The following is a 25,887-nucleotide window of genomic DNA, read 5'->3' on the forward strand; positions in this document are numbered from 1 at the left end:
TGTGATGTCAAATGACAAAATGGCCACCCCCAGATGGATAAAAACTGGTGGATTATTTTTATTGCTTCATTTAACACAAATACAATATTAATCAGAATACAATTAGTGGGGGTACATAGAACATATTATTGCTTATTATTCAGACTAATTTGACTTGACTTCTGTTTTAACAATGCAACTAAAAAGCATCCTGATGATTAAAGTTATATGAAACTTTTTGCCTCTCAACAACATATTTCAGGTCGCCACATTGCTCACCTCATTACACGATGTCCCGTATGAATGGTTGATGTCACAGTCACAGGCCTGGCAGCCCTTACTGCTTGCCATGTTCCAGGTGTCGGGTGCACAACGATCGCAGTGCTGGCCAATCACATTCGGGAGACAATGACACTGACCGCTGCTGCGGTCACAGTGGCAGTCACCTGACGAAGGACAGCTGGCACTATCACTACCCAGATGGTTACAAACACACTCTGTGGACAACAGCGATACCTCATTAATGCGTGAATGTGATTATGAGCTGTTTATGAGGGAGGATCCACCTAAGTGGACTTACTCCTGCAGTCTTGCAGAAGTGCATTTCCATAGTAACCCATCATGCAATTTTCGCAGGAATGTCCTTCGCTGTGATAAAGACAGCGCAGACATTCGCCAGTTTGGGCGTTGCAGGAATCTGGGTCCAACATATCAATGTTGTTGTTGCACTGACAGGGCTGGCATGACCCCCCAACTTCATGAGAGTTTCCATGGTAACCAGGGGAGCACTCGTTGCAGCGAGCACCTGGTGAAAAAAATTAGATGAGATTCCACCTTCAAACTATTCTGTAAGCAAATAGTGACTGTGATTTCATCTGAAATTATATTCTAATTACACATTTTTTTCTTCTGCTTTTGGCATCCTATGATAATTTTCTGGATGAAAATTTGCATTTGTGCATGAGAGGTAATAATGTACCGGTAGTACCTTTGTATCCTGTGTTACAAACACAGATAACTTGTTGGTAATGATCACCACGGAAACAACTTCCTGCAAATTGCCGCAGGCTGCCTGGACCATCAGGACACATACAGGGGCGACAGTGGTCACCAGAGCCCAGCGTCAGGTCGCCATAGTAACCATCCAAGCACCTTAACACAATAGATAGGGTCTTTTATAGACTGTAAATAACTTGAACTAGTCTTCCTCCTTGTGTAATAGTCCCCTCTAACTTTGATGGCTCTTATTACCTTGCTAACTATAGCATGTCTACTTTTTGTAAGTGGTCCTTTTAGGTATCAGGTAAGCAGTATAGCTCAGTAAGAAATTAGGCTGTAAGGCATTGTAAATCAGGTAATCTAATCACAAACCTGTTCATTTGCAGTGGAATAATCCCCCACTCTCCTTTTACTCTGAAAAGTTGTTCAAAATCCCTCTCGGGCCGAACTTTTTGCCTTTTATTAGTTGTTACTCACTAAAGTTACACTTTTAGAAATAGAATACAATGGGCTCTTTGCACAAATCCACTACTTCCTGAACTCAATACCACTCCTTTATTTCCTGTCTTTCATGATTGGAGAAACTGATTAATCCAGGTGTGTCTGGCCATTGTTGTCGTGGTTACTGAGGTCAGGCACACCTGGATTAATCAGTTTCTCCAATCATGAAAGACAGGAAATGAAGGAGTGGTATGGAGTTCAGGAAGTAGTGGATTTGTGCAAACAGCCTATTTAAATCAGTTGACCGACTAATTTCATTTCTTCCACACGCAATGAGGGACTAGTCGACATCACTGTCTAAACGTCATTATGGATTAGTAAGGACGACCAGTGGTTTTCAACCTTTTGTCAATGATGTACCCCCTGTGAAATATTTTTTCAACCAAGTACCCCCTAACCAGCGCAAAACATTTTTGGTTGAGAAAAGACTTAAAATACTGTGTTGTGCCATCATTGTCTGATTTATTCAATTTTGGAACTTCATTTCATAAATCTCTTGAACTTTTTGAAAATAAAAATATGTTACTAAAAAAAAGAAAGGAAGAATTAAATTAATTATAGATCTGTGCGCTTTTTTTTTAAATCACCAATTACTGTTCTCCTTTAGGGTCATAGTAAAGATCTTTTCTCAAAAATAAATAACTATTTTAATTTTAAATAAAGTATAGTAATTATTTTAAAAGTATTTTTGCATGGATACTACGTTTTAATTATTCTTTTAAATCTCACGTCCCCCCGGAGTGCCTTCATGTACCCCCATTTGAGAAACACTGGTCTACCCTGTACATGTACCACCCCTTGTCTGTATAACACTAGCAATTGTAGTGCATTATTAGCGTTATTTAAAAATAAATCAATACTATTTCACCTGTCACAGTTGTGCCCTGTGCTGTAGTCCCTGCAGTTGAGGCACTGTCCCGTGTGTGCGTCGCAGTCCTCTGAGTGTCCATTACAAGAGCATGGACGGCACGTAGGGAAGCCCCAGTAACCCGGGAGACAGCGGTTACACTGGCGTCCATATGCTCCCGAAACACACACACACTGGCCAGTGAGCTGATCGCAAAGAAGGCTCTGTGAGCCCTGAGCGTCACAGTTGCATTCTGCAGATACAAAATCATCTTGTGTTATCTGGTCAAGAAATATGATTTGTCTGACACTTCTGGTTAGTTAGCGAAATATCAGATGCAAGTTTGGTGAGTTAAAGTGAAGCTAAATTAGATAAATGTTACATGCCTGTGATTGGGAAAATGTTTTAAGCTGCATGAGTTTAAGCGGTGGGAAAAAATTGTGCCTTATAGTCTGAATTTATTGTAATTAAAACAGAGAGAAAGGTAACTCATTCAATTTCAGTCATTTTCACTGAAGCAACCACCTTCGCTCCCGGCTTTTTTATTGAATTTTGACTGATTTGCACTGAATATTGTGTCATATTGATGTAAAAACATGGAACCTACCAAAAGAAAGTTTTGCAGCAATTAGCATGAGAATATAGCTAAGTTACATCAATATTTACATTCCTTGTGACAACACTGGCAAAAAGAGCTTGTTGCAAAGTGGCCCCGGCTGATCTCTTATACTCCGCTGCCACTTGATGGCCGTTTTTTGTAATAACTACCATTGCTTTAATCGACCCCTTCATGTCAGAAGCTGCATCTAAGCCTTCTGTTTGCTCTTGCATGAAAATAAAACCAAAAAAGTATAAATATGTTTTTGGGAGTGAAGGGCAAAGTATTAAAAAAATGTATTTGCACATTTTTGGGGTTTGAATGGGGTAATCATTTTGGGATTGAGAGATGGATCTGTTGCTCTGCAATCAGTCTATTGCAACATAAAGATTGCAGTTTATACCTTTGCAGCCGCTCGGTCCAAACTGGAAAGTAGCTGGAGCACATCTGTCACAGTTTCTCCCAACAACATGGGGTCGACACTGACATTGACCCCCACTCGCGTTGCACACTGTACTCAGAGAGCCTTGGGGGTCACACTGGCATTCTGGAAGGGACAGACACATCTGTGTGTTTTCATCTTTGCCAAAAGCAATTTTTTGTAGTAGTGCTACCTTTGGCTCCCTGATGTAGCAGAGCAGAAATGCTAAAGATTAAGTTTTGGCAAATGTCGGTCATCTGGGTTTTGACAACGCTCTGACTATTCTCCATGCAACGATAACGTTGAAATGTTTCCCATCCTCGGTTTTCACCAGATTCCCCTCCTTCTGAGGTGGTAAAGAGATCCAAGTTCTTACAGTGAGGCATCAGCACAATCTGATAAGAAGAGAAACATGTTTCCAGTTTAAGGATGAACACCAGCTTTGCTCAACTTTAACAAACAGTTGTTTTCTAGTTTTAAAATCACAAGATTAAATATATTCTCACCGAATCAATGAGGGTGTACGGAGACTGAACATCACTGAGGGCTGAATACAATGGCAGACTAAGGCGGATGGTATAATTCAGACCCGATTCAAAACAAACCGGTCTGGGAAGAGCCGCATGCCTAAGAAAGCACAAAGGAAATGTGAAACATCTGGAAAGTTTTAACAATACTGCTTTGAACATAATGACACATAAAGTCAACAATACAGCACATGTCAACACATGAAAAGATTTGAAACGAATTGGTGTTCATAAAGGTGTTGTAGAAAAACAATCCCAGGAAAATAAATCAATCCACTGACACCAGGTACAAAAAGGAAACCATGTTAGAGACCTCAATGTTTAATAAATGAAGGTACTCAATGAGATCATAAAAATCCCATTAAATGATCAGAGGTGGGCAGTTAAGAGCTACCTTCACTTCAGTAACGCTGTAGATAAATCGCACTTGTCAGTGTATGTATATATGTTCAGTATATATATATTTTTTTTGCAAATGATATCGTGTTTTACTAGTAATAACTGCAGCCCTACACAAGTGCCAGTCTTATTCTGACAATTCAAATGAGACACTGAAAATCCTTGCCATAAATCCATGCTCCGTACTTTTTAATATACAGTATAATTGTCCATCATGTTAATGAAACATTACCGTGCCCCAGGGTGGAGTGAAATCATTTGATGGTCGTCATCTGGCACAGTGTTTATACAACGACTATCTGCTCTGATAGGTCCTGGTCTCATCACTGTCATCAGAACTTCCTCCCATTGGTCAGGCAGCTGAAAGAACACATCAAATTATTCCTTGTTAAATTAAACACTCCAGCCATTTACAAACATTTGTAGAAATAAGCTTTGTAGTTTTCATGATAAATGTGTCCATCCTGCTATCGACTGGTTTACAATGTCAAAGCAAAACCCTTTCACATGTGTCCTACCTGAGGCTCATAGCGGATGAGAACGTCATACTCCATTGAGTGAGGAATGTTGTCAACTGTGAATTCAAGGAAGGCTCCCTCAGGGACATTGGCCAGGCCAATACCTGTCCAGGTGGGACTGTGGTCCTGTGGGTGGGGCCTTGAAACCACCATTACACCCTAAAGGAAGCAAACTCATTAGGCAAGCAGCAAAACCATCTTTCAATAAGTAATATTTTGCTGATATTCAGTAACTAGTCTAATGATATGAATGTGTCCCATATTGCCTGCAGGCCAACAGTATCTTATTCTGTCCCCTCTTTTTCAGTTGACCTGTAGGATTACTATAAACACCAAGATTATACTGGATTATTGTAAAACAAGACTTTTGTTTTTGTGCTTGCATTCTTCTTAAATAATTATGAATGATGAAACAATTCAGAATCAAATGCTAGTGCAATTAGACCCAGTAAACATATTTTGTGTGTTTTCTTTTAAGGCTAAAATTACAGACATTATTGGTAAAGCATGCTGTTTGCACAAAAGTCAGATGAGTAAAATTATGCTCCATCATGACCAGGGTGGACTGGCCATTGGGCACTCCGGGACATTTCCTGATTGGGCTGGCAGTCCTCTGGGACAATTGCTTCACTGTTCTTTTACTTTAGTTTTGTTTAGTTTAATTTTGTTTGTTTTGTTTTGTTTCCTGAGAGATCGGCCCTCAATTTAGAGGGGGCCGATTGGTCCATCTTTAATAGAGACAGTAGATTGAGTGAGAAGTGTTAAATGAGGAGCAAGTGTCAATTTTAGGCTGCTACGTCATAGTATTTTAGACATTTTGGTTAAAGTTGTGCAACTCAGTATATGAAAAGTAAAATCTTTGCGATATAAACTTCAAAAATAAGTACTGTATATAAAAAAAAGTATGTAATTACTTTTAGCTAACTATAGTATGCCCAATTACCCACATTAAATAGTGAACAACTTTGAACCTGAATCCTGAGCTGTTATGTCAGCAATTAGAAAGGAGGTCAATAAAAAGGATAAAAGAATCAATTGAACTAAACAGAGCAATCGACAATGGTGGAGTTAACAACAAACACCCAACTGATAGCTAGGATGTTGATGATACATTATGTTTGAAATAGAACATACCCAAGGAGATAAAATTATACATGTTGAATAAAAATACTTATTTGTTTTACACGAAGGTAACTTCTAATGTCAAGAAGTCAGTTGTGCAGGTCAAAGCCAACATTTTTTCTTTTTTTCTGTCCCAAACCACCCCAAAAGAAAAATAATATATAAGAATAATTAGTGAATTATGAAATAATTTCCCTAATGAATGAATTAAACTGAGAATTTAAAGAACAAGTGTTGAAAGGTGACTCACAGGGCCTAACTTGGCATCCTCTGCCTCGTAGGTGTAGTGGTCCAGAGCAATGAAGTAGAATCCTGACTCAACTTGATCACAACGACGACCGAACATGTGATCTCTGCAGACGCACTGACCAGTCATCTGATCGCACCTAAGAAAGAAATGAATCACAATTTTCTATTCTTGTAATTTTGCGTTCCTGATCAGAAAATGGCCACAAGAGGGCGGCGGATACTGGCATCGGCCTGCTGTTGCGAGAATCGATACCTTGAAATAAGGCCAGTATCGGTACTTGCCCATCCCTAGTGTGGAATGTTTTTTATTTTAGAAGGTCTTATATACTTTTGTTCGACTGTTACTTTGAAGCGTTGCAACATCGTTAACCAACATTTTGAAATGTAGTTAAACTGTCACAAAAGTCGGGTTTAGTCGCATTACTCAGCGTGAGTATGATGTTTACAATACCACACAAGCCACATATTGAATGACATGTTCACTGACAATAGAATGAGACCATCAAAGAAAAGAAATGTACTCACTGGTTGTTGATTGCTCCCCCCAGGTCACAGTCACATGGTCTGCAGCCATCCATATCATTGCTGAGACCCCAGTGTTCAGACTTGAAACAGACACAAAGAAAGACAACAGATGTTAGCATTTTATGACATCCCACCTGGTTACATCTTGCAAAAATGAGATGAAATCATCCAAACTTCGATTCTTCACACGCAATCATTTAGCGACACATATAATTAATTCTGAGAGTTTCCCAGGTTTTAGTAGTTTGACAGGGAAGTGATTTGACCAAAGTGAAATTATCTGAAAATTTAGCCGAGGGTCTGGGGGCCGCTGGCACCCAGCTAGGTCCAGGGCAGTGCCCAGTGGGGGGGGGGGCGGGGGGGGGAAGCATGAACAAATAATTATATCATGACCAAATGAAAAGTAACTCATATTAGAGCATACCACAAATGTCTTTGTTATAGCAGAAGATGTTATCTGTCGGAGTCATGTGCATACACAATGAACTACTAAAAAAAAAATAAAAAAAAATAAATAAATAAATAAAAATAAAAAAAAATCGATTTTTTTTTGGGGGGGGGGGGGGTAAAAAAAGCGGAATTCCGCGAATTAGCGGAAAAATCACATCCCTGGTTTGAGTGTTGTTTGGACTTGTACATGATGAACTCACCACACAGTGGTCACAGTCTTTTCCAATCACCAGTCGTTTACAGAAGCAGTTTCCTGTCTCACTGTCACATGGACTTCCGCCAGGAACGGTTCCCAGAAGGTTGCAAGTGCAGGCTAGAAGAGAAAAACACATTTTGATTCATGTATATTATGCTCACATTTCATTTACAGAAGGGTCCTCTGATTAGGACATTCCCTACATACAGAGCACAATGCGAGAATACATCAGCACAGCACAAGAAGGCTCTGTTACTGCCATCTTTGGTATTTTTCATTTGATTGTTTTATACTGTATTAATGGCTGAGAAGTACTTTTCTAGATAGATACTGACTGACATTTTGACTTTATTGATAGACGACAGCACATTCAGATTTATGTATAATTAGTAGGGGTTCACTGATCACAATTTTTTTTTAAATCTGACCTGCCGATTTTTGCCGATACCGATTTTTTTTCCATTGCAAGCAACATATATATTCAGTGTTCCAATCTTGTTTTATTGGAAATCAAATGGGTTCTTTAACTGCACATGAAGTAGTTCTCTCAAATAAAAATCCTACTAGTCATCTCAGCAGAACTGGACAGTGGCTGACTTTTTCAAAGCTCTGAGGAGGGAGATGAGATTAGTAGAAAAAAATCGGTTTATTTTTAAGGGATTGGCCGATAACTGATCTTCCAAAATTAAGGAAATCATGGCCAATAAATCAGCAGGCCGATCGATCAGTGCACCCCTAATAATTAGGTGTAATTATGCCACTGTAGGAATGGAACTTCCGCATAAACCTTGGACTCCCTGGGACCTTAGGGTCATACAAATACCAGAAAATGTTTCCTAATGGGACGTGAGTGATCACGCAATGGAAATAAACCTTTTTTCCCAATGGCCACCAATACCCCCAAAATAATCCATGTTTTTGCTTCTTTTACGCTATAATGACATGATTCGGTCTTGAAGTACACATTTTGGAGTTCAAGGAATGCAATAAAAACAGTTTAAAAAAAAACTTTTTTTTTTTTTTTTTTATAAGTATTTAAAGGGATAATTGACTCATTGAGCCATTTTCAACAGTAAGAAGATAATATTTTGTCTATAATTAGTGTGATGAATTTATTATTTTTCACAAACAATTAATACCTTTAAAAACAAAATTTCCCACTTGCTGTCGACTGAAGATGACATCACCTGTGTTGAGTAAATAGGTAACGATTAATGGCTCAGTTTACTGACCAAACCCTGACAACAGGTGAGCCATGATTGGTCCTTACCTACTTCCTCAGCACAGGTGGTCATCTTCAGTCGACAGCAAGTGGAAAAATGTGTTTTTAAAGATATTAATTATACAAGAAAAATAATAATAGTTATAGTTATAGTAGATAATAAATAATAGTTATCCAATTAATTCTGTACAAAATATTAACTTTTATTGTTGAAAATGGCTCAATGAGTCAAGTATCCCTTTAAGCAGTGGAGTTATTTCTGTACATTAACAACTATTTTACTCTATTATAACTAACCTGCTACTAGCTAGTTATCGTACTAGCTCGTGTCTAATAAGCTTTATTATATTTAGCTAGCTAGCTTCTTAATAGCTAGCTTGCTAGAAACTAGAAGCCTTGACTGTGAGGCACATCAACATTCAGTAATTCCTTATGAATTCTCGGCATGTTTCTACTGGCCAATTGAAACCGGTACTTAACTTTAACATTGTTGGCATTAACACTTGAGTATTCTAACATGAATTTGTGCGTGTGTGTGGAAATGGCACTTTAAAATATATCGTGCTGGTCATATGTTTCATATTATCCTTTCATTTAGAACTTGAACATGTACATGTCCATCCATCCATCCATCTATCCATCATCCATCCATCCATGTTGTTACAGGTCATGTCATACCTTCGCAGCCTTCTGCTGTATCATTGAGGCCGTAATACGCCTGTTTGCAGCGGTCGCATCGTTCTCCCTCCACATTGACTTTGCAGCGACATTGGCCAGAAATGAGTCCTAGTCTTATGTCTGTCCTTCCATCGCAGATTCCTCCATTCAGAGAGCCCAAAGAGTCACAACTGCATGCTAAGGAGATAAAAGGCAGAAATAACTGTCTTTGCAGTGTTTTCAATGAAGCAGAGTATTATACAGATATTGTAGCTTGACATAACTAAACTAGATATTTGCATTTTGCTGTATTAAAATACAGTATAGACCCAACACATTATTTTTTCCACCCATTTTCCATGAACTGCACTTAAAGAATTGAGCCTTTTTGTATGTGCATAAAAGGCCTATTTTTCTCCAGTATTGTTTACAAACTTGTCTGAGCACTTCTCCTTTGTTGAGGTAATTCATCCACTTCACAGGTGTTGTTCATTCACTTATTATTTACTTTACCATATTTTCGTTTTTGTCTGGGATCCTTTGTTTAAAAGCACATCATAGACTATAGATTATTAGTCCTTCCATTTCAGTATGAAAATCAACAATAAATATTGTATCCGCGTTATTTTATTTGGCAATCAGTCGGTGAGGTGATGACAATATATTTAGGACGCTAAAGCTTATAAGTGACCAAAAAAGAATATTCATTACTCACGCTGGCAGATGTTCGGATCTCGAACATCTTTCTCATGGTGTTGAAAGTAGAAGGGTTTGCACTGCTCACAGTTGTATCCAGTTGTGTTGTGTTGACAGTCATCGCACACACCGCCACTTACATTCCCTGAAGCCATGTAGACGGCCATGTCAAAGTGACATAAGTCCGAGTGCCGGTTGCAGTTACATTCTGAGAACAAGAGAGAAATCCACAGTCTTCTTACAGTGGTGCCTTGAGACACAAGCTTAATTCGTTTTTCAAAACACTCTGATCTCAATGATTATTGTATCGATTATTCAATTGATGGATCAAATAATCATAAAAAAAATATTTTGATTTTAAGTTTATTGAAATATTATTACTGTTAATTAAACAAATTGTTGTTGTTGATGTAATATCATTATGGCTGTAAATAACAATTATTTTCGTAAAATTAAACTGTACTCGTTTTAATTGATTATGATTCAGTTAATGGTTTAATCTGCCACATCAGAAAATAAGAAAAATGGTGAGCAGATGTTTGCAAGTGTCTTACTTTGATTAAACACAAAAGATTATCAGTCTACTACTACATCACAGCATATTAACTGTTGAGAAACTGAAATCATGAAATTTTTTTAAGTTAAACAATGACTCTAAACAATTAAGCGATTATCAAAGTAGTTGTTTGATAATCGATTAGTTGTTGAATGTCGATTAATAGATACATTTTGACACCTCTAGATTCAATACTTTTTAAATACTTTTTACCCTGCTATACTGCACAATACGGTAAACCTGGCAGTGTTACACTAGTCAAGTTTCCATACAATTGTTTTGAATTTATTAAGCAAATTTACTGAAAATGCGCAAAACGGACATGCGATTTAATATTGAGAGGGGACTCCGCCGCTGTAGGTGGCGGTATACACTATAGAGATGGGATCCACCAGTAATTTAAAAGAAGAAGAAGCGACTGCACAGTGCGATGACGTCGTATGAGTTTTCTTTTGTGATTGTTTATAAACCGTAGCAATTCTTTGCTGTTTTCCATTAAAAAATGCATTAATGTTCACTTCTTTAATTAAGTCCAAAAGATTTCTGTTTCGTCGTACCCCCAAACATACCTTACTTTATCGTCCGATATTGCTTTGGGACTACAAACGTACGTGTGACGTAATATCTGGTCAAAACGTGCGACGTGTATCCGGTCTTGTCAGCGTTAATTCACGAGACCTGTTTCTGTAGCCAAAATTAGCATTTTCATTTTTTCAATACGCTTCAAAATCCACCCCCTGGGCAAGTGTAAAAACTTTTTGGTGAATTTTGGGCAGTTTTTCAAATTTGTAGCGCTTCCATTCAGTTTTATTTTCGCATTTCTTGAAAATTAGAATAAAAATGGGTGGATGGAAATCCAACTACGGTCTTGTGTTGGTGATTTCAAGCAATTTACACATACTGAATCAATGGTGCCACTTCAAACCAAAACAAGCCCAAAGTGGTGAGCTGGGCTCATTTATACAGCACAGTGGAAACTTGGCTCCGCTTCCTTTTCTAGTCTTGTATCTTGATACAAGGTCAACACAAGGTCTTATGCTCCCTCTGAGCTTTTTGGAAATGAATGGGCAGTGAACACATACTCACTCTTGCAAGCATTGGTGTTGCGTCCCTCAGCTGGTCTCCAAGGTAGGTCATGATAGAAATGTTGACACTTTTCACAGTTCAGTCCTTTGGTATTATGATTACACATGCAGTGGCCATGAACCTGGAAACATGAAATCAAAATAATATTATCAAAAAATGTCTCCTAACCTGTGAAGAGATTTTGGTTTGTTTTATAGTCCTATGTTTCAGTTTGGTGTGAAATGTTCTTCGAGTACATGTACAACGAGCGATATTTAAAGAAGAAATGTTAAGCTCTTTTGTTTAGCAGTTTATGACGTCTGTACTTGTTACTGGGCCAATCATAACATACGTATGTATTTGTGGTGGTATTTGCATCGTTTATTAGAGGATTGATAACCTATGAAGAATAAGAATTGCAGTAAATTACCCCAAACTGCACTAAATTGTCAGGCCTCGTATGTACTGTTCCCATTTGGAGGGCAAAATAACCAAACATTACCCGCCCTGACAACTTACCATGCCTTCCTTAACATAGCCAGTTTCCTGGACTGGGGCACACTCTGACGCATGTCCATAGCAGAAGCAGTTTCCTCGAACCACCATGTCATAGGCAGCAAAGTAATACTTCTCTTTAATCTCCATACGAGAGTCAAGCAGGTTGTCCCCAAGTGTGTGAAGTTTGGTGAACATCACCCTTAGATTGGTGATTTTAAGCATATCTATAAAACAGACAAAAATGATTAATGACTATTTAAAAACCAGTGGATAACAAAAAGCTGTCAGTATGTGAGTACTCTGGATTCGTGGACTATATGGGTCATGGATCCGAAAAGCTGGGTCCAAAACTCTGAAAATGACCTGAAAACATTTAGAAGATTATTGATGTGATTTAAAACTAAAAAAAAATGAGTTCAGTTAATTTACATTACCTCTCCCTCAGTAGATGGTTCAATGTCAGAATAGCGTGAGTCACAGATGACATCATCAACCTTCTTCATCGGACCGACGGAAATGTCGGGGAAGGACGTTTCACAGTCATAGGCAAAGTAACGATATGCCTTCCAGGTTTTCCCGAAGTCAGCCGAGCGCTCGATCATCATTGCAGCGGGTCGGAATGTCTTCAGGAAGGAGGGCCAGAGTAAAATAATGACAATGACAAACCCAACACAGAATCATCATCATTAAAAAAATAAAATAAATGGAACTTCTTTAACAGCTTGGCTAACATTTGAAATATGGCATTTGACAGTAGTTGACTGCAAGTAAACATATACACCTGTTGATCATACTAAGGTGTTGTATCCCAATTCAATTTGCAATAACTCACTTTGAAGGTCATGATGAGGTGAGTGAAGTGAAACTCTGCCTCCAGGTTCAGCTGTATTGTGACATTTTCCACACCTGTAAGCAGAGGACCAATAATCAGTTTTCATCATCTGAGCAACATCCTGATTGTTTGATCACCTGCATAATACAAGGGGCTAAACATCAGACACCGAGGGTTTATTTCTACTTCTGTTGAAAGTCCCTAACATGACATTGAGAAGTGAGACCAGGACTCAAAGGTGTAATCCAAGGCTCCTCTGCACTCCATCTTCCCAGATTACTGAATAAAGATTGTGGATGGTGCCTGCCTACTTCTATTAAGTAGACTAAGTGACTCATTGAAAAGGTGAAGTCTTTCCGTCGATCCATCCAACATCCTACAACACTTCAGTCGAGGTATCTATTTACAGCAATTACTTTTAGGGAAGACGTCTGATCACATATCTAAATAACACAAAAATGTTTGCTGTCTAAATGACCCATGATATCTTTTTATGCAGTGATAAAGCCAGGCTGGAAATATCAAATTTAGTAATGGGATTTGGGCCCAACACGTCTGCTCCACAGTCAGAGGTTTTCGAATCAAATTTCATCTCACTGTGTTTCTGTGCAGAGTTTGCATTTTCTTCCTGTGCTTGCATGGTTTTTAAAGTATCTACAAAACTTTACTTATTCTACATTTTAAGTTATAGCTAACAAAAAACACGAGAGCATCATGCTCCATTACATTGTGTCACTGTACAGATGGTTTTGGTTCCTGATTTCCTCCACACAAGGCATTCATGCCAAAAGCCTTCAATCTTTGTCTCATCAGACCACAGAATTCTGTCTGTAGTGCTTTGGAAGTGTCTCACGTTCCCTTGGGCAAACTCCAGCCAGGCCGCCCTTGACGAAGGAGTGGTTTTGCCTTGCTACCATATCAGGCTTGACGATGGACTGGTGCAGAGTATTTGTCCTTCTGGAAGGATTTTCTCTTTCTACAGAGGGATGCTAGGGTCCTTGGTCATCTCTCTAACCAAGACTCTTTCATTTATTTCAATCAATTTGATTTTTTTTACTGTAGTCTTCCTCACATCTGTACCTTGCGGCAGTCTACTGGCAATTGTTTTATCTACATGCTCAGTTTGTGCCCTTAAATTCATTGTTAACTGCATTGTTAACCCCTTCTGACCGATAGATGATTGCAGTGGACATGACATATTTGCATGTCTAAAGCAATGAAATGCATAATTTGGTTGACGTCCACACTTCTGGTTCATGATTGGATCCTGGCTAACCAATCACAATGGCAAGTTGATTTGCATGATGTTTATGTTAAAAATGTTACATAAAAGCTTGGTAAGTTTACAACACGTGACAGCCATACTATCCTGGCGTCCATTCTAACAAATAAAAACATGAGATACCCCCCCCTGCCCCCTCCAAAAAACAAACAAACAAAAAAACAATCCATGTTCTTATGTGGATAAAGAGTAAAAATCAGTCAACAAAAAAAAAGCCCAACAGAAAAAAAATGCAGGTCTGAAAGGGATAAACAGCACACCTTTTACATTTTCATTATGGAGCACAGTATTGTATAGAATTTTAAGGTAAAAAAAATAAAATAAAATAAGACAAAGAAGAACATTTTCATCAATTTGGAAAAAGCCTGTACCAAAATTTGGGAAACATGAAGTGCTGTGAATGCATTCCAGATGGATGCATTTGTACTTAACTGCAACTGAATGGTCAACTGATACGCCTGGATCTATAGATTAAACACGAAACAACATGCATGACTGGTGTTGACCTTTCTTTGTTGGTGTTTTTCTCACCATTCTCAGATTGCCACCAGGTCTTCAGTCTGTTTGGAGCAAATGTGGTAACGACATTCTCAATACGATGGTTCCCCGTCTGATTGGTTGCTTCACTGTAGGGGGTCGCTGAGTCACACACGAAACATTTTTTTTCCTCCTGACATAAGAGAAAAAACGAGGAAGAGTGGGTCAGAAAGAGAAAAGGCAAATAGGGCTTTATTAAGGGTGGAATTCCTCAGATTCTTGTCTTGTCTTTCCTTCTGTTTTCTTGGATGAATTCAGAGGAGATACATGTCATCATGATCCTGACCAAAGTTTAGCATTTGGTGAAACCAACCAAAACAACAGAAGAGAAAAAACAGGAGAAGAGTTTTCACCTATACCGAGGAGAATTTGACAAAACAGCCTCAGTGAGGTAAAGGCTTCACATTGCTAATAAACAGCATTTGGGCTCATGAGTCCAGAGCCAGACCGACCCTGTTCTAGAATGATGGACAAATTGGATGCAGAAAGGTAATAAGAGAGGCTAATTGAGTGATGCACACACACTACAGGCCTGTAGAAGTTGTGATCTGTGCCCTCTTCACTTGGTTATGTCTAGGCCAGTACTGCTTTTGTGCAAGGAAGAGTATCACCACACTTCAGCAACCATCTTCTCAAGGGACAATAAGCTAAACGAGGATATACAGGTATTGTCGTTGACTCGTTGTATAGCAGCTTAAACTTACTACACACTGAAAAAAAATCTAACACAAGCCATTAATGTCTAAATAGCTGGAAACGGACACGTAGTGATAATAGACTGAGCGCAAATTCATTAGTCATGACTGGAAAGTGAGGCACAAGAATGATGTCATACAAATGCGACTGTTGTTGTGTTACCGTTTTGAATACTTACATTAGCTTAGCAACAACAAATGTGCCAAATTTATAAAATAACATAATGGGGTAGATGCCACGGACTTCTGACTTCCAAGTTTCACACATCAACATCGTTTCCGGCCACTGATGGCCGCGTTTCAACACTCGCACCCCCACCCTTGCGTCCCCCCAACCGCGCGCTCCCGCCCATCGAGGGCGGCTCATCTCTATGAAATGCTTCGGACAACTGAGACAGACACATTACACACTCGCCTCCGTCAACGCAAAACCGGGGGGCACAAAGGCAGAAGCGCAAGAAATGGGACGCGTCGCAAACTGGAAACGGAAACAAAGCTGATGTGTGAAAACCACAAAGTCGGAGGTGCCGCCTCCTCCGTGTCATATACCCTATAAAAGGGGGGCAGGGCGGTTGGTATATTGTGTGATAAGGTGCAATGTCTAAGTCTGACCAGCAGAGGAAAGCATTCATGGTCTTACAAGGTGCTCTAAAGTAAAAAGCTTGCATCGTAAAAGCAAAGAAGAGCACATGCCATGTTGGAACAGTGGTGTGACAGCCAACATTATAAACAAATGTTATATTTTTGTGTTTTACAGATGAGTTAAAGCTTGAGACAAATCATTTTTGCTGCATATAATAAAAGTGGAGCAGAGAAAGATTGACTCTGATTGTCTGTCACACACATTTTCGCCATATTTTATTGAGTAAGTATGCTCACAGCTCATCGCACACTATCACACTGCACTAACTGTATCCTGACTGTTCTGTTATCTAAACTTTATTGAATAAAATTGTTTCTGTAATGTGAGAAGTATAACTCACTTTAGTGAAATACAGTACTGTAAATGCTGTAAGCTGACCGACCTTATACCTCTAAAATCGTAACTTTTCAGGAGACCCCAAAAACGACATGGTTTTTTTTTCAACCATTAACATTGCATCATCAAAGAGAACAAGCCATTTTCAACACTTTAGATTGGTCAATAATTTGTCAACATCAATGACAACCCACACATGTGGACTAATCAAAAACATAGATTTTTGGAAAAATCTGAAATTTGCCAAATCGGGACGTATGAGGTTTCGGCCCGACGCAAGCAATATATAGATTTTATACTCTATATAATCCATTTTTGCCATTATGGCACAGACACATTAAAGATGACAATGCAAAAAAAATCATCACACTCAAAGTGTGATGTCGTTGATATTTGTCAACTGTGGGCATGTGAAGCCCTTTGACACTCTTGTGTGATTAAGGGCTATATATATAAACTTGATTTGACTTGATTTTTTAGGATCCTGGCTCAGAAAGCATGAGACAATTTGATTCTAATCATGGATTGGGCTTTAAATGGTTAATATATCCAATGTGTTGGAAAACAAAAACACATTACACATTTTTCCATCATTGCACATTTTGATGAAAAGTTCATTAGACTGCGGATGGAACTAAATCAATTTCATGTTTATAAAAAGGAAGCCACTGTAACCAAATGTCGGTCCCAAAAAATGTAGTCCAATTATACATTACGGTAAATAAAACAATGTAATTCATTTGAAGCCTCTGTATTCAAATTATTTTTTTAAGTGACTCATTTCTTTACCGACTAATGCCAGCAAAGAAGTTGAGAAAGGCGGATGCTTGTTTCATATGCCTGAGCATTGTCAGACAGCAATAGATAACTTTCAGTGAGAAAACTCCACTGCAGAGTGTCCTAAAGCAGCTGGACAAACATCTGTCTCCTGTTATATCAGCACCTCCATATGGGGTGCGTGTGTGTGTCTGTGTGTGTGTTTGTGTGTTGGCAAGGGGGGTTATGGTCAACACAGGATGTGCTGCAGACTATAACCCCCACCCAGAGCCACACACTAAGTAATGCACAACAGGGAGTTTATTTTCTTACAAACATTCCATTCCATCAGTAGACAGGGGCCCTTCGAACAAAGCAAATCCAGCAGTTCAACTATGATACAGCTTGTATGTATGTATGTATGAAAGTTGTACATTGTAAGGTGTATTGCATTCCATTTCAATTACTGAAAATAAATTTGACCTATTGTTACGTTCTCTACATTTACTACGACAAAACTAGCAAGAACAATGAATGCCAGTTTGGGAGACAATGAGGTATAGGTGTTAGGTACAGTAGATGTAAAAAGTCACCAACCCACTGTTCAAGATCAAATGTTACCAGGTTTTATGATACAGAAAATGAGACTAAGATCATTTGAAAACGTTTTCTATCATTAATGGTAAATGGACTGCTTTGTACAGTATATAGCTCTTTTAACAACACCACATGGTGCCCAAAGCGCTTTACAATGCCTCACATTCACCTATTCACACACCAGTGCTCGACTGCTGCTATGCAGGGCGCTGCCAGGTCTACTGGGAGCAAATTGTGCTTCAGTGTCTTGCTCAAGGACACTCTGACATGGCCACCAGGGGTGTGGAACCTCACGAATGGGAGACGACCACTCTACCACTAAGCTATGCCGCCCCTGTTTGACCTCTAACCTGTGATACTCAATTGAGAGGGGAATGTTCACCCTCAGTTTCATCGGACCATACAACTCTTTTCACACTGCACTTACTTGTCAAGACACTGATCATTTTAATGATTTGTCACAATAATCAACGTACAAAGAATTTGTTTCTATTTGTGGTGTCAGGCGATTACATTTTTTAATCACAATTAATCGCATGACTTCAGTAGTGAACTCATGATTAATCGCACATTTTATATCTGTTTTAAATGTACAAGAAGATGTACAATAAAATATTTGCTCCAATTTTCATACTCTTAAAATAAAAGTGGAAAAAAATAAACTAATAGAAATATGTCTGCCTCCTTTAGTCATTGATTCAGTAATTTCATAATAATTCATAAAACTGAGTTAAAATTAAAAAGATGTACTGTACTGTGAAAAATGTGTTTGATATTGATTTGTGTTGAGGTTGTTTTTCTGCCTCTAGATGGCATATATGTAAGACGTTGACGACAGCCTAGTGCATTTTTTTTTTTTTTTTTTTCAGATTAAGAGCTATCTAATCTTTGACATGAAGTGGCGGCCGTGGCTCAGGGTGTAGAGACGGTTGTTCAGTAACCAGAAGGTTGGCTGTTTTTGGGCAAGGCACTTCACACACATTGCCTCCAGTGCTACTCACAATAGTCTATGGAAGGTGCGAATGTTTGGTGGTGGTTTTAGGGGGCTGTAGGTGCATACTGGCAGCCAAGCTTCCGTCAGCCTGCCCCAGGGCAGCTGTGGTTACTTAAGTTGCTTACCGCCACCAGTGTGAATGTGTGAGTGCATGAATAATGCAACCACTTTGGAGCGTATTTGAGTATCTGATTAGATAGAAAAGCGCAATAGAAATCCAATGCATCATTATTATTAAGTAACTTGTGAAATTTTGCACAATTTTAAAATTGTAAAATACAACTTGAACCCAGTTTCCACAAATATATGCATCATTATTAACTTTATTACTACTAGAATTTGGACGTGGATGTGTCTGCAATGTTGTGACTTGAATTCCCTCAGTACAAGCTGTCCAAGTAAGGAGCGGTCATTAATCGTGTGTTAAAAACTAGTGGTGTTAAGGAACTTTAAATTAACTCTAAATTAACGCACTCATTTTGACACCCCTATTTTCTAGAAATCTCTGGCAGTGTTAACACAAATGATCACTTCCAGTGCTTAAAGTGGGAAAAAATTACATAAAAAAGTGACTGTTGCCAGGTAAATTAGGCGTTAATGCTTATACCCCCACCCAGAGAGAAATATAATAAGAGGGTATTGTGGGCTCATGTGAAGTCCCGGTGTATAAACACAAGCTGATTCCAATCAACAGGATCGTTATCAGGGTTATGCAGAGCTTGCTGATGAACTGATCATATATCAGCTGTGTTGGATAAGGGAAACATCGAAAGCCTGCTGGACTCTGGCTCTCGAGGACCAAGTTTGCCCACCCCTGTGCTAGAGGCTCAAATTGAGAAGTACCGGTACTCTGTACCGCTGCTTACCGGCCCACTTAAAGCATTGATCACTTCAATAACATTCCTAGAAAATAACAATGTCCCATCACTGGTAAGCTATTTTTAGAACAGCCCCGCAGGCTAACTCATGTGGTGCTTGGGGTCTACCTGGTGCCCACTGGCACATGGTTGCCCCCTGATCTATGCATTTTATTACCTGCAAATGGCTGACAATGCAGAAGGGTTCGGGACGGTTTAGTCCACAGGTGGAGGTAGACAAAAGCTGGTGCGCTCGACCAATAAGAAGATCTCCTGTTGCTGGGTAACAGCTGCCCTCGGTGCAGACATCACTGAACTCTGGTAGGCTGATTTGATCCTGGCCTTGGCCTACCACAGGCCTAACTTGCTGGGCGAAGGTGAACGCCAGTAGACCTAAGAACAATATTTTTCTTTTACTGAAAATGATATTGGCTCCAAATATCGATGATCGGCCTCGTTGACTACTAATAATCTATATCTGTGGTGGGTCTGTAAAGAACGCATTGATCTCAACTATTGTATAATATGTTTACATTAACCGTTTAAAATACAGGTGCAATGATTATTTGACAACTAAGCGATTACCACATTAATCGATAATTATTTTTAATTATTGATTAATTGGTTTGAGACCTTGTTTATTTTTTAAATTATAATCCTCTGTATTTCAGCCTCTCAACAGTAAATATTCTCAGATTTCTGCAGTTTCCCTGGATAAAAGCAGACAGATTTTTTTGCGTTGAATCAAAACAAGAAATTTGTACACATCTGCTCTTTGGAAAACAATGATCAACATTTTGGCCTATTGTATTTCCTGACATGTTAAAGATCAAATCAGTAAATGCATCTCAGCCAGTTTATGTTTATGAATTTTCTGGTCAATTGGAAATAATGCTCTATTTTTAAATTAAGGTAACTGCAAAAAATAAAAAAGTCACATTCATTCATTGACAAACTAATCGTTAGGTGCAGCCCAATTTTAAACAGAGAGTAATTACATAGCTAGCTTTTATTCATCAAAAAATTAGGTGAGATTGACATGATTGAATAACATCAAATTAATAGGCCCTCTTTTGATATTCAGTAATGCGTTAATATGATAACGTTGAGAGGGAAAACATTTCATTACTGTAACAACTGTCCTGATTGCTTTTGCTATTGCGGCTTTTTTGTACAAAATCTTTCAGTTAGTCATTTCACACACTTAGATTTAATTTCAACGCAATTCATTGAGCCAAATACGAAAATACAAGCCGCCACAGTTCTCATAAATATTTTTTTAAAACAAAAGAAGCAACACATTTGACAATGTGCTGCATGTTGAGATAACTCGTATTAGTAGTTATTATTTCCTTGTAACAGATAATAATAATACAAATTTAAACACTTGAAGTTTCTCACCGCGAAGCAGGACGATTTGAAGACGCAGCATCTTTGTCTTCCCACAAATGAGAAAACTAACTTCCCACCTCTAAACCCGAGTCCGATCAGACCTGAACTCCCCCACATCGCCCCCGCCTTGAGAAAAGTAAGTCAACATAAGCCTGACAAGCAAGCATCCGGTCTGGCTTTCAAAATAAATTACGTTGTCAAGTATTTTATGTAAACTCCAACTTGTCGCCCTGACAAGGTTTTGACACTTACTTTTAGATATCAAGATGTGGATATCTTGTTATTTTATTGTTTAGTTTGTATGTTTATTTTATTTTGTTTAATTGGTGTTTATTTTTACAACTCAGTTTAGAACACCCCCCACATTCCTCAATGCCTCGACTCCCATCCTCACAGTAAAACCTCAGTAATCTCACCTGTGAGAACAAAGGAAGAGTGTCTATCTGGGTGGGGGATGTTTGAGAATGTGACCCCCCACCTGAACATCTGAAGGCTCAGTCAGTACCCGCTGCCTTGCTGTGTGGTGGGTAATTATAATGACTCTCAACTTGTAGTGGCCTGCAGAGCAGCCCTTTTAAAGTAGAGCCGCTCATCTGTTTGCAAAACGAACATTAGGAACACAGAGATCAACAATATGATAAAGCTTTTTAACACTAAATCTTCATCACAGAATCCCCTCTTATAAGCTCAACACATTTCATTGTATGATTTGCTTGGAGAAATAGGCTATACATAGGATTCAGAGGAGGGGTGGTTGGCTGATTGTTGGAGAGCTTCACTGTTGATTGAGATACCCTTTTGCAGATCAAAAACACCATAACCCCGTGCCACTTCACGACCACCATCTAAGTCAATTTTGTGTTCAATTTCACCAAAATTGTCCAAAATGTCCGTCCGGTAGAGTGGGGGTGGGGAATCATCTCCAATGTGAATGGAATGAGCAAAATGTTGTGAATTTCAAATGGGAACAATGTTAATGTGTAATGTTAAATGTGATAGAGGTAATGAATGGGGAATATTTGGGTGAAAAACATGAATTGTGGGAAAACTGTAAATTTTTGAATGAGAAAAATGAAAGCCTTGTAGGCGTACATTTTTGGAATACATTGAAGTTTAAAGGGTGAGAAATTAGATGAAAAAAATCACGAAAAATCTGAATTATTGTTTTTTTTGTGGGTATTTTAAGGGTGAAAATGTTACATTTATGGTAAGTGGGAATTTTTGGCAACAGTAGGAATAAGTGGAACAGTTTAAATTTGGATGTTTTTTTATCAAGCACTTTGAGTTGTTTCTTTGCATGAATGATAAGGTGCTATTATAAATAAAGTTGGCTTGACTTGACTTTTTGTTTGTGGGTATTTCACTGATGAATATGTTAAACTTAGGGTAGGCGGGAATTTTGGCCAACAGTAGGGATAAGATGAACAGTTCAAAGTTGGAATGGTATGGTATTGATTAAAAAACAACATAGAAAATAGGACGACAAGAAAACATGGTAATTATTATCTTTTTTTAGTGGGTGTTTAACCTTGTTGTTGTTTTGTTTTTTTTATAAATGGGATTTTTGGGTAAATGGGAATTTTGGGCATTGTGTGGTAAAAGCTGAACAGTTAAAAGATGGAATGCTTTGAATCTGTTTAAAAGGGTAGAAAAAGAGGAAAGAAAAGAAAACTTTTTGGGGGCATTTTAATGGTGAAAATGTTTAATTTATGGTAAGTGGGAATTTTTGGCATTGTTAGATAAAAGCTGAACAGTTTAAAGTTGGAGCTGTTTGATTCGGTGGAAAAATGTACAAATTAGATTTTTTTTTAGGATTTTTTTGCGGGTATTTTAATGTTGGAAATGTAAAATTTTTGGTAAGTTGAGAAAATCCTTCTCAAGTTCAAATTTCAACTGGGAAAGATGTAAATGTGTAATGTTGAATCTGCCATTGGAAATGGTTGGGGGATTTTGGGTGTTGAAAAACAGGGAATTGTAGGTAAACTGTGAATCTTTGGAATGATAAAAATGCAAGCCCTGTAGGTATAAAAAAATTAATAAAATTATACGTGGAAGGTGGAATGGTGAGAATTGGTCAAAGAACATGCAAGGAGTAGCAGGACAAAAAAGTGCAAGAAATAAAACAGAAGAAAGTGAATCGTGCGTGCAGAATAACATATGTGGGAAGGCCTCAGCTTTCACACAATGGTCAAGGTTATAAGTGTTGAGGGTAAATGGTAGGTTTTTGTTGATTAGCGTTGATACACCACTTGGTCTAATTGTTCAAACACAAAATGTGTAATCATCTCCTTTAAATTGATCATGTTCTTGTGATACATTAGGGGAGTTTTTTTTTTCCTAAAACACTACATCAGCCTTTATTTTTTTCCCATATGGCTGATTTGATTCTTTTTGAGTGTGTATATAAGCAATGTAGATTCAATATAATGAGAAAGGCGAAATTGTTATCATTTTGTCTTGATTTTGTAGAGAAAGGGAAGAGACAGTGTACCTGAGTGAACATCATGAAGAAAATTCACACCACTCATCTTTTGTTAGTTTTTTCCCCACAGGAAAACACTGTAGGATATGACACTTGCAACATATGCAGCTTGGTTTAATGTAAATTGTCTGTCCCCTCAAAAATACTAAAAATACAGGATTTCATGTGTAAACCACTGGCAACAAAAGTGAGTACACTTTTAGGTGTAGTGCCAATAGTTTTTGTATGACCACCAATACAGTGCATGAGGTTGCCTAGCGAATGCTTGTGGGGCCACCTAGTGGCCGCGGGTTCTAAAGCAAGTGCTCAAGTTGCTTGCAACAGGGGTGAGACAGCTTTTTCCGCCAAGGGTCAACAGAAAACTTTGACACCTTCACTTTTTAAATTTTGAACAGGCCAAAAGTCTATCAATTTACTAGGTAAATCAGAAAATATTTATTTGTTTATTTATTTTACATATATCATTTAATAACTATAACTATACATCACAGTTTTGTTGTTAAGGGTGATAAGGCAAATAATGTAATGACCTGTGTTTGTGTTGATTTGATTTGATTTTGGATTTGATTTTGTTTCGGATTTTGTCGTTTTCTCTGTGTTCATTCTGGCATGCCTTGTCTTACCTGTTCTCCAATGTCTTATTGAAAGCCTGCAGTTACACTCTAAAAAATGATTCATGACGTTAGTAGGTGCATCTTAAAATCAAGGTCTTTCTATGCATAAAAAAAAGTTTGTTCCATGAACACATTATGATCAATTGATAATTATTTTTAACAAGTTGGTCTAAATTAAAACAAAGAAATCAGTCTTAACTTAATAATATATTGATTCTGAACAGACATTTTTGCCCTGACTTAACTCAGGGGTGTATTTAATTTAGGACAATTTAAAAAATCTCTGAACCAGATGTTCCTGGACTGCAGGACAAACAAACACTTTTTTATTATTGATAAACAATGAAGACAGGAAATGTGACTCATATGATGAGATGCAATCAGTAAAATTGGAATGTAAAATATATGAGAATGAGAGTAGTACTTTAAACAGAACCATTATGAATAAAAGAATGGTGTTTGATAGCAGATGTTTTGGATGTTTCTTTTCTCCAACACACCAGGAGCTCATCAGCAAGCTCTGCATAAGCCTGCTAACGATCCTGTTCACTGGAACAGGTGCATTGGAGCAGGGAAACATCCTGCAGGACTCTGGCCCTCGAGGAGCGAGTTTGCCCACCACTGATATAAATACAATTCTTAGTTATGGTGCTAAAAATAGTTAAAAATAAATAAATAAATAATAATAATAATAAAACAAATATTGAATGGATGGATGCAAAGCAAGTCTGTTACTACTGCAAGGATAATTAACATCTAACATGAACAAATAAAAACATAATCATCCTTCTTGCTATTTGAATTGTGCCGCTTGGCCTGCTGGGAATTACAGCATCAACTTCCTCTTTTGCTGGAGTGTTTTAAGCATCTTTTGTGTGCATAAAAACAGGGATTTTTGTGTGTGCAAGATTTCATACTTCTATTTTGTACACTGTTATTATTTCGTCCATTTTTCTCCATGAGCTCGCTTATACCCACAACATTGTCAAACAGTTATGTCTTTTTGAGGCAGTTGTACAGTTTTGTCTACGGCTATTAAAATGTCAATGTGCAGTCATTTGCTCATTTCAATTAATCAATACCAAGTAGGGATGTAACGATATCCGAACATCATGATATGATATTGATGATATGAAAGTCATGATACAATAATTATCCTGATATTTTGGGGAGGTTGGAGATACAAAAAAGGTCATCCCATTATTGTAAAAAAGAAAAGAAAAAAAGAACTCATACTAAAAAAAAAACCACAATATTGTGCTTTTGTACATTACAGCAATGCATATAGACAACCTACAATCTCTAATAAGACTTAATATTGAGGCACTTATTTGCTAATGCACGCACACATTGAGTTCCTCCACATATTGACACGGTTCACAAGCATATTACGTTCCCCTTCATCTGACCATTAGCGGGGATTTCAAACATAGAAGGCCAAAACATGCCTTGTGAAAATTAAACAGCACAAAAAAAAAACGAACCACAAGAGGGTGCTAGAACTGCACCAATGGAAATCAACCTGACTTTTTTTTAAACAGATGTGCTGCTTTTAATATTGTGACATGACGACGATTTATTGTGGCAGATTTAATATTGTGCTATCACGATATTGTCACATTTATATTACTAAGTGGAGTGGAGCACCAGTAGTAGTGCTTGTTTCCCAATGCTGAGTTTCTGGGTTCGATCCCCAGCCCTTGTGACTGTGTCCCAAGTGTCTTTAACCAAGAGAAAGAACTTCCATTTCTTGACTTATCTGTAAGTGAACGATAAAGTAGAGTAGTTTTTGCATAGTTAAAATTGTGTTGGTTCAATTTAAGGCTTGTAGAATACAAAACAAAT

At 38.1% G+C, this 25,887-nt stretch overlaps 1 protein-coding gene across 1 annotated transcript in view; it reads right to left on the minus strand.

Annotated features, from left to right (window-relative positions):
* lamb1a (laminin, beta 1a) overlaps nt 1-21,036 on the minus strand; it is a 39,807-nt gene extending 18,771 nt beyond the window's left edge. The window contains exons 1-22 of the mRNA XM_077568662.1: nt 20,956-21,036; nt 19,733-19,947; nt 14,671-14,809; nt 12,858-12,931; nt 12,460-12,648; nt 12,325-12,388; nt 12,047-12,249; nt 11,549-11,669; nt 9,926-10,114; nt 9,232-9,408; nt 7,336-7,448; nt 6,686-6,765; nt 6,162-6,297; nt 4,790-4,948; nt 4,504-4,631; nt 3,852-3,972; nt 3,539-3,740; nt 3,328-3,471; nt 2,348-2,579; nt 968-1,131; nt 560-784; nt 259-476 (exon numbers count right to left, since the gene is read on the minus strand). Of these exons, the coding sequence (XP_077424788.1) occupies nt 259-476; nt 560-784; nt 968-1,131; nt 2,348-2,579; nt 3,328-3,471; nt 3,539-3,740; nt 3,852-3,972; nt 4,504-4,631; nt 4,790-4,948; nt 6,162-6,297; nt 6,686-6,765; nt 7,336-7,448; nt 9,232-9,408; nt 9,926-10,114; nt 11,549-11,669; nt 12,047-12,249; nt 12,325-12,388; nt 12,460-12,648; nt 12,858-12,931; nt 14,671-14,809; nt 19,733-19,947; nt 20,956-20,986 (3,324 nt within the window). The 5' untranslated portion in view covers nt 20,987-21,036. The remainder of the gene's footprint in view (nt 1-258; nt 477-559; nt 785-967; nt 1,132-2,347; nt 2,580-3,327; nt 3,472-3,538; nt 3,741-3,851; nt 3,973-4,503; nt 4,632-4,789; nt 4,949-6,161; nt 6,298-6,685; nt 6,766-7,335; nt 7,449-9,231; nt 9,409-9,925; nt 10,115-11,548; nt 11,670-12,046; nt 12,250-12,324; nt 12,389-12,459; nt 12,649-12,857; nt 12,932-14,670; nt 14,810-19,732; nt 19,948-20,955) is intronic.
* Nucleotides 21,037-25,887: the final 4,851 nt, after the last annotated feature.

This window comes from Vanacampus margaritifer, chromosome 6 (assembly GCF_051991255.1).
Source record: "Vanacampus margaritifer isolate UIUO_Vmar chromosome 6, RoL_Vmar_1.0, whole genome shotgun sequence".
In the NCBI taxonomy this organism is placed as follows: Eukaryota; Metazoa; Chordata; class Actinopteri; order Syngnathiformes; family Syngnathidae; genus Vanacampus; species Vanacampus margaritifer.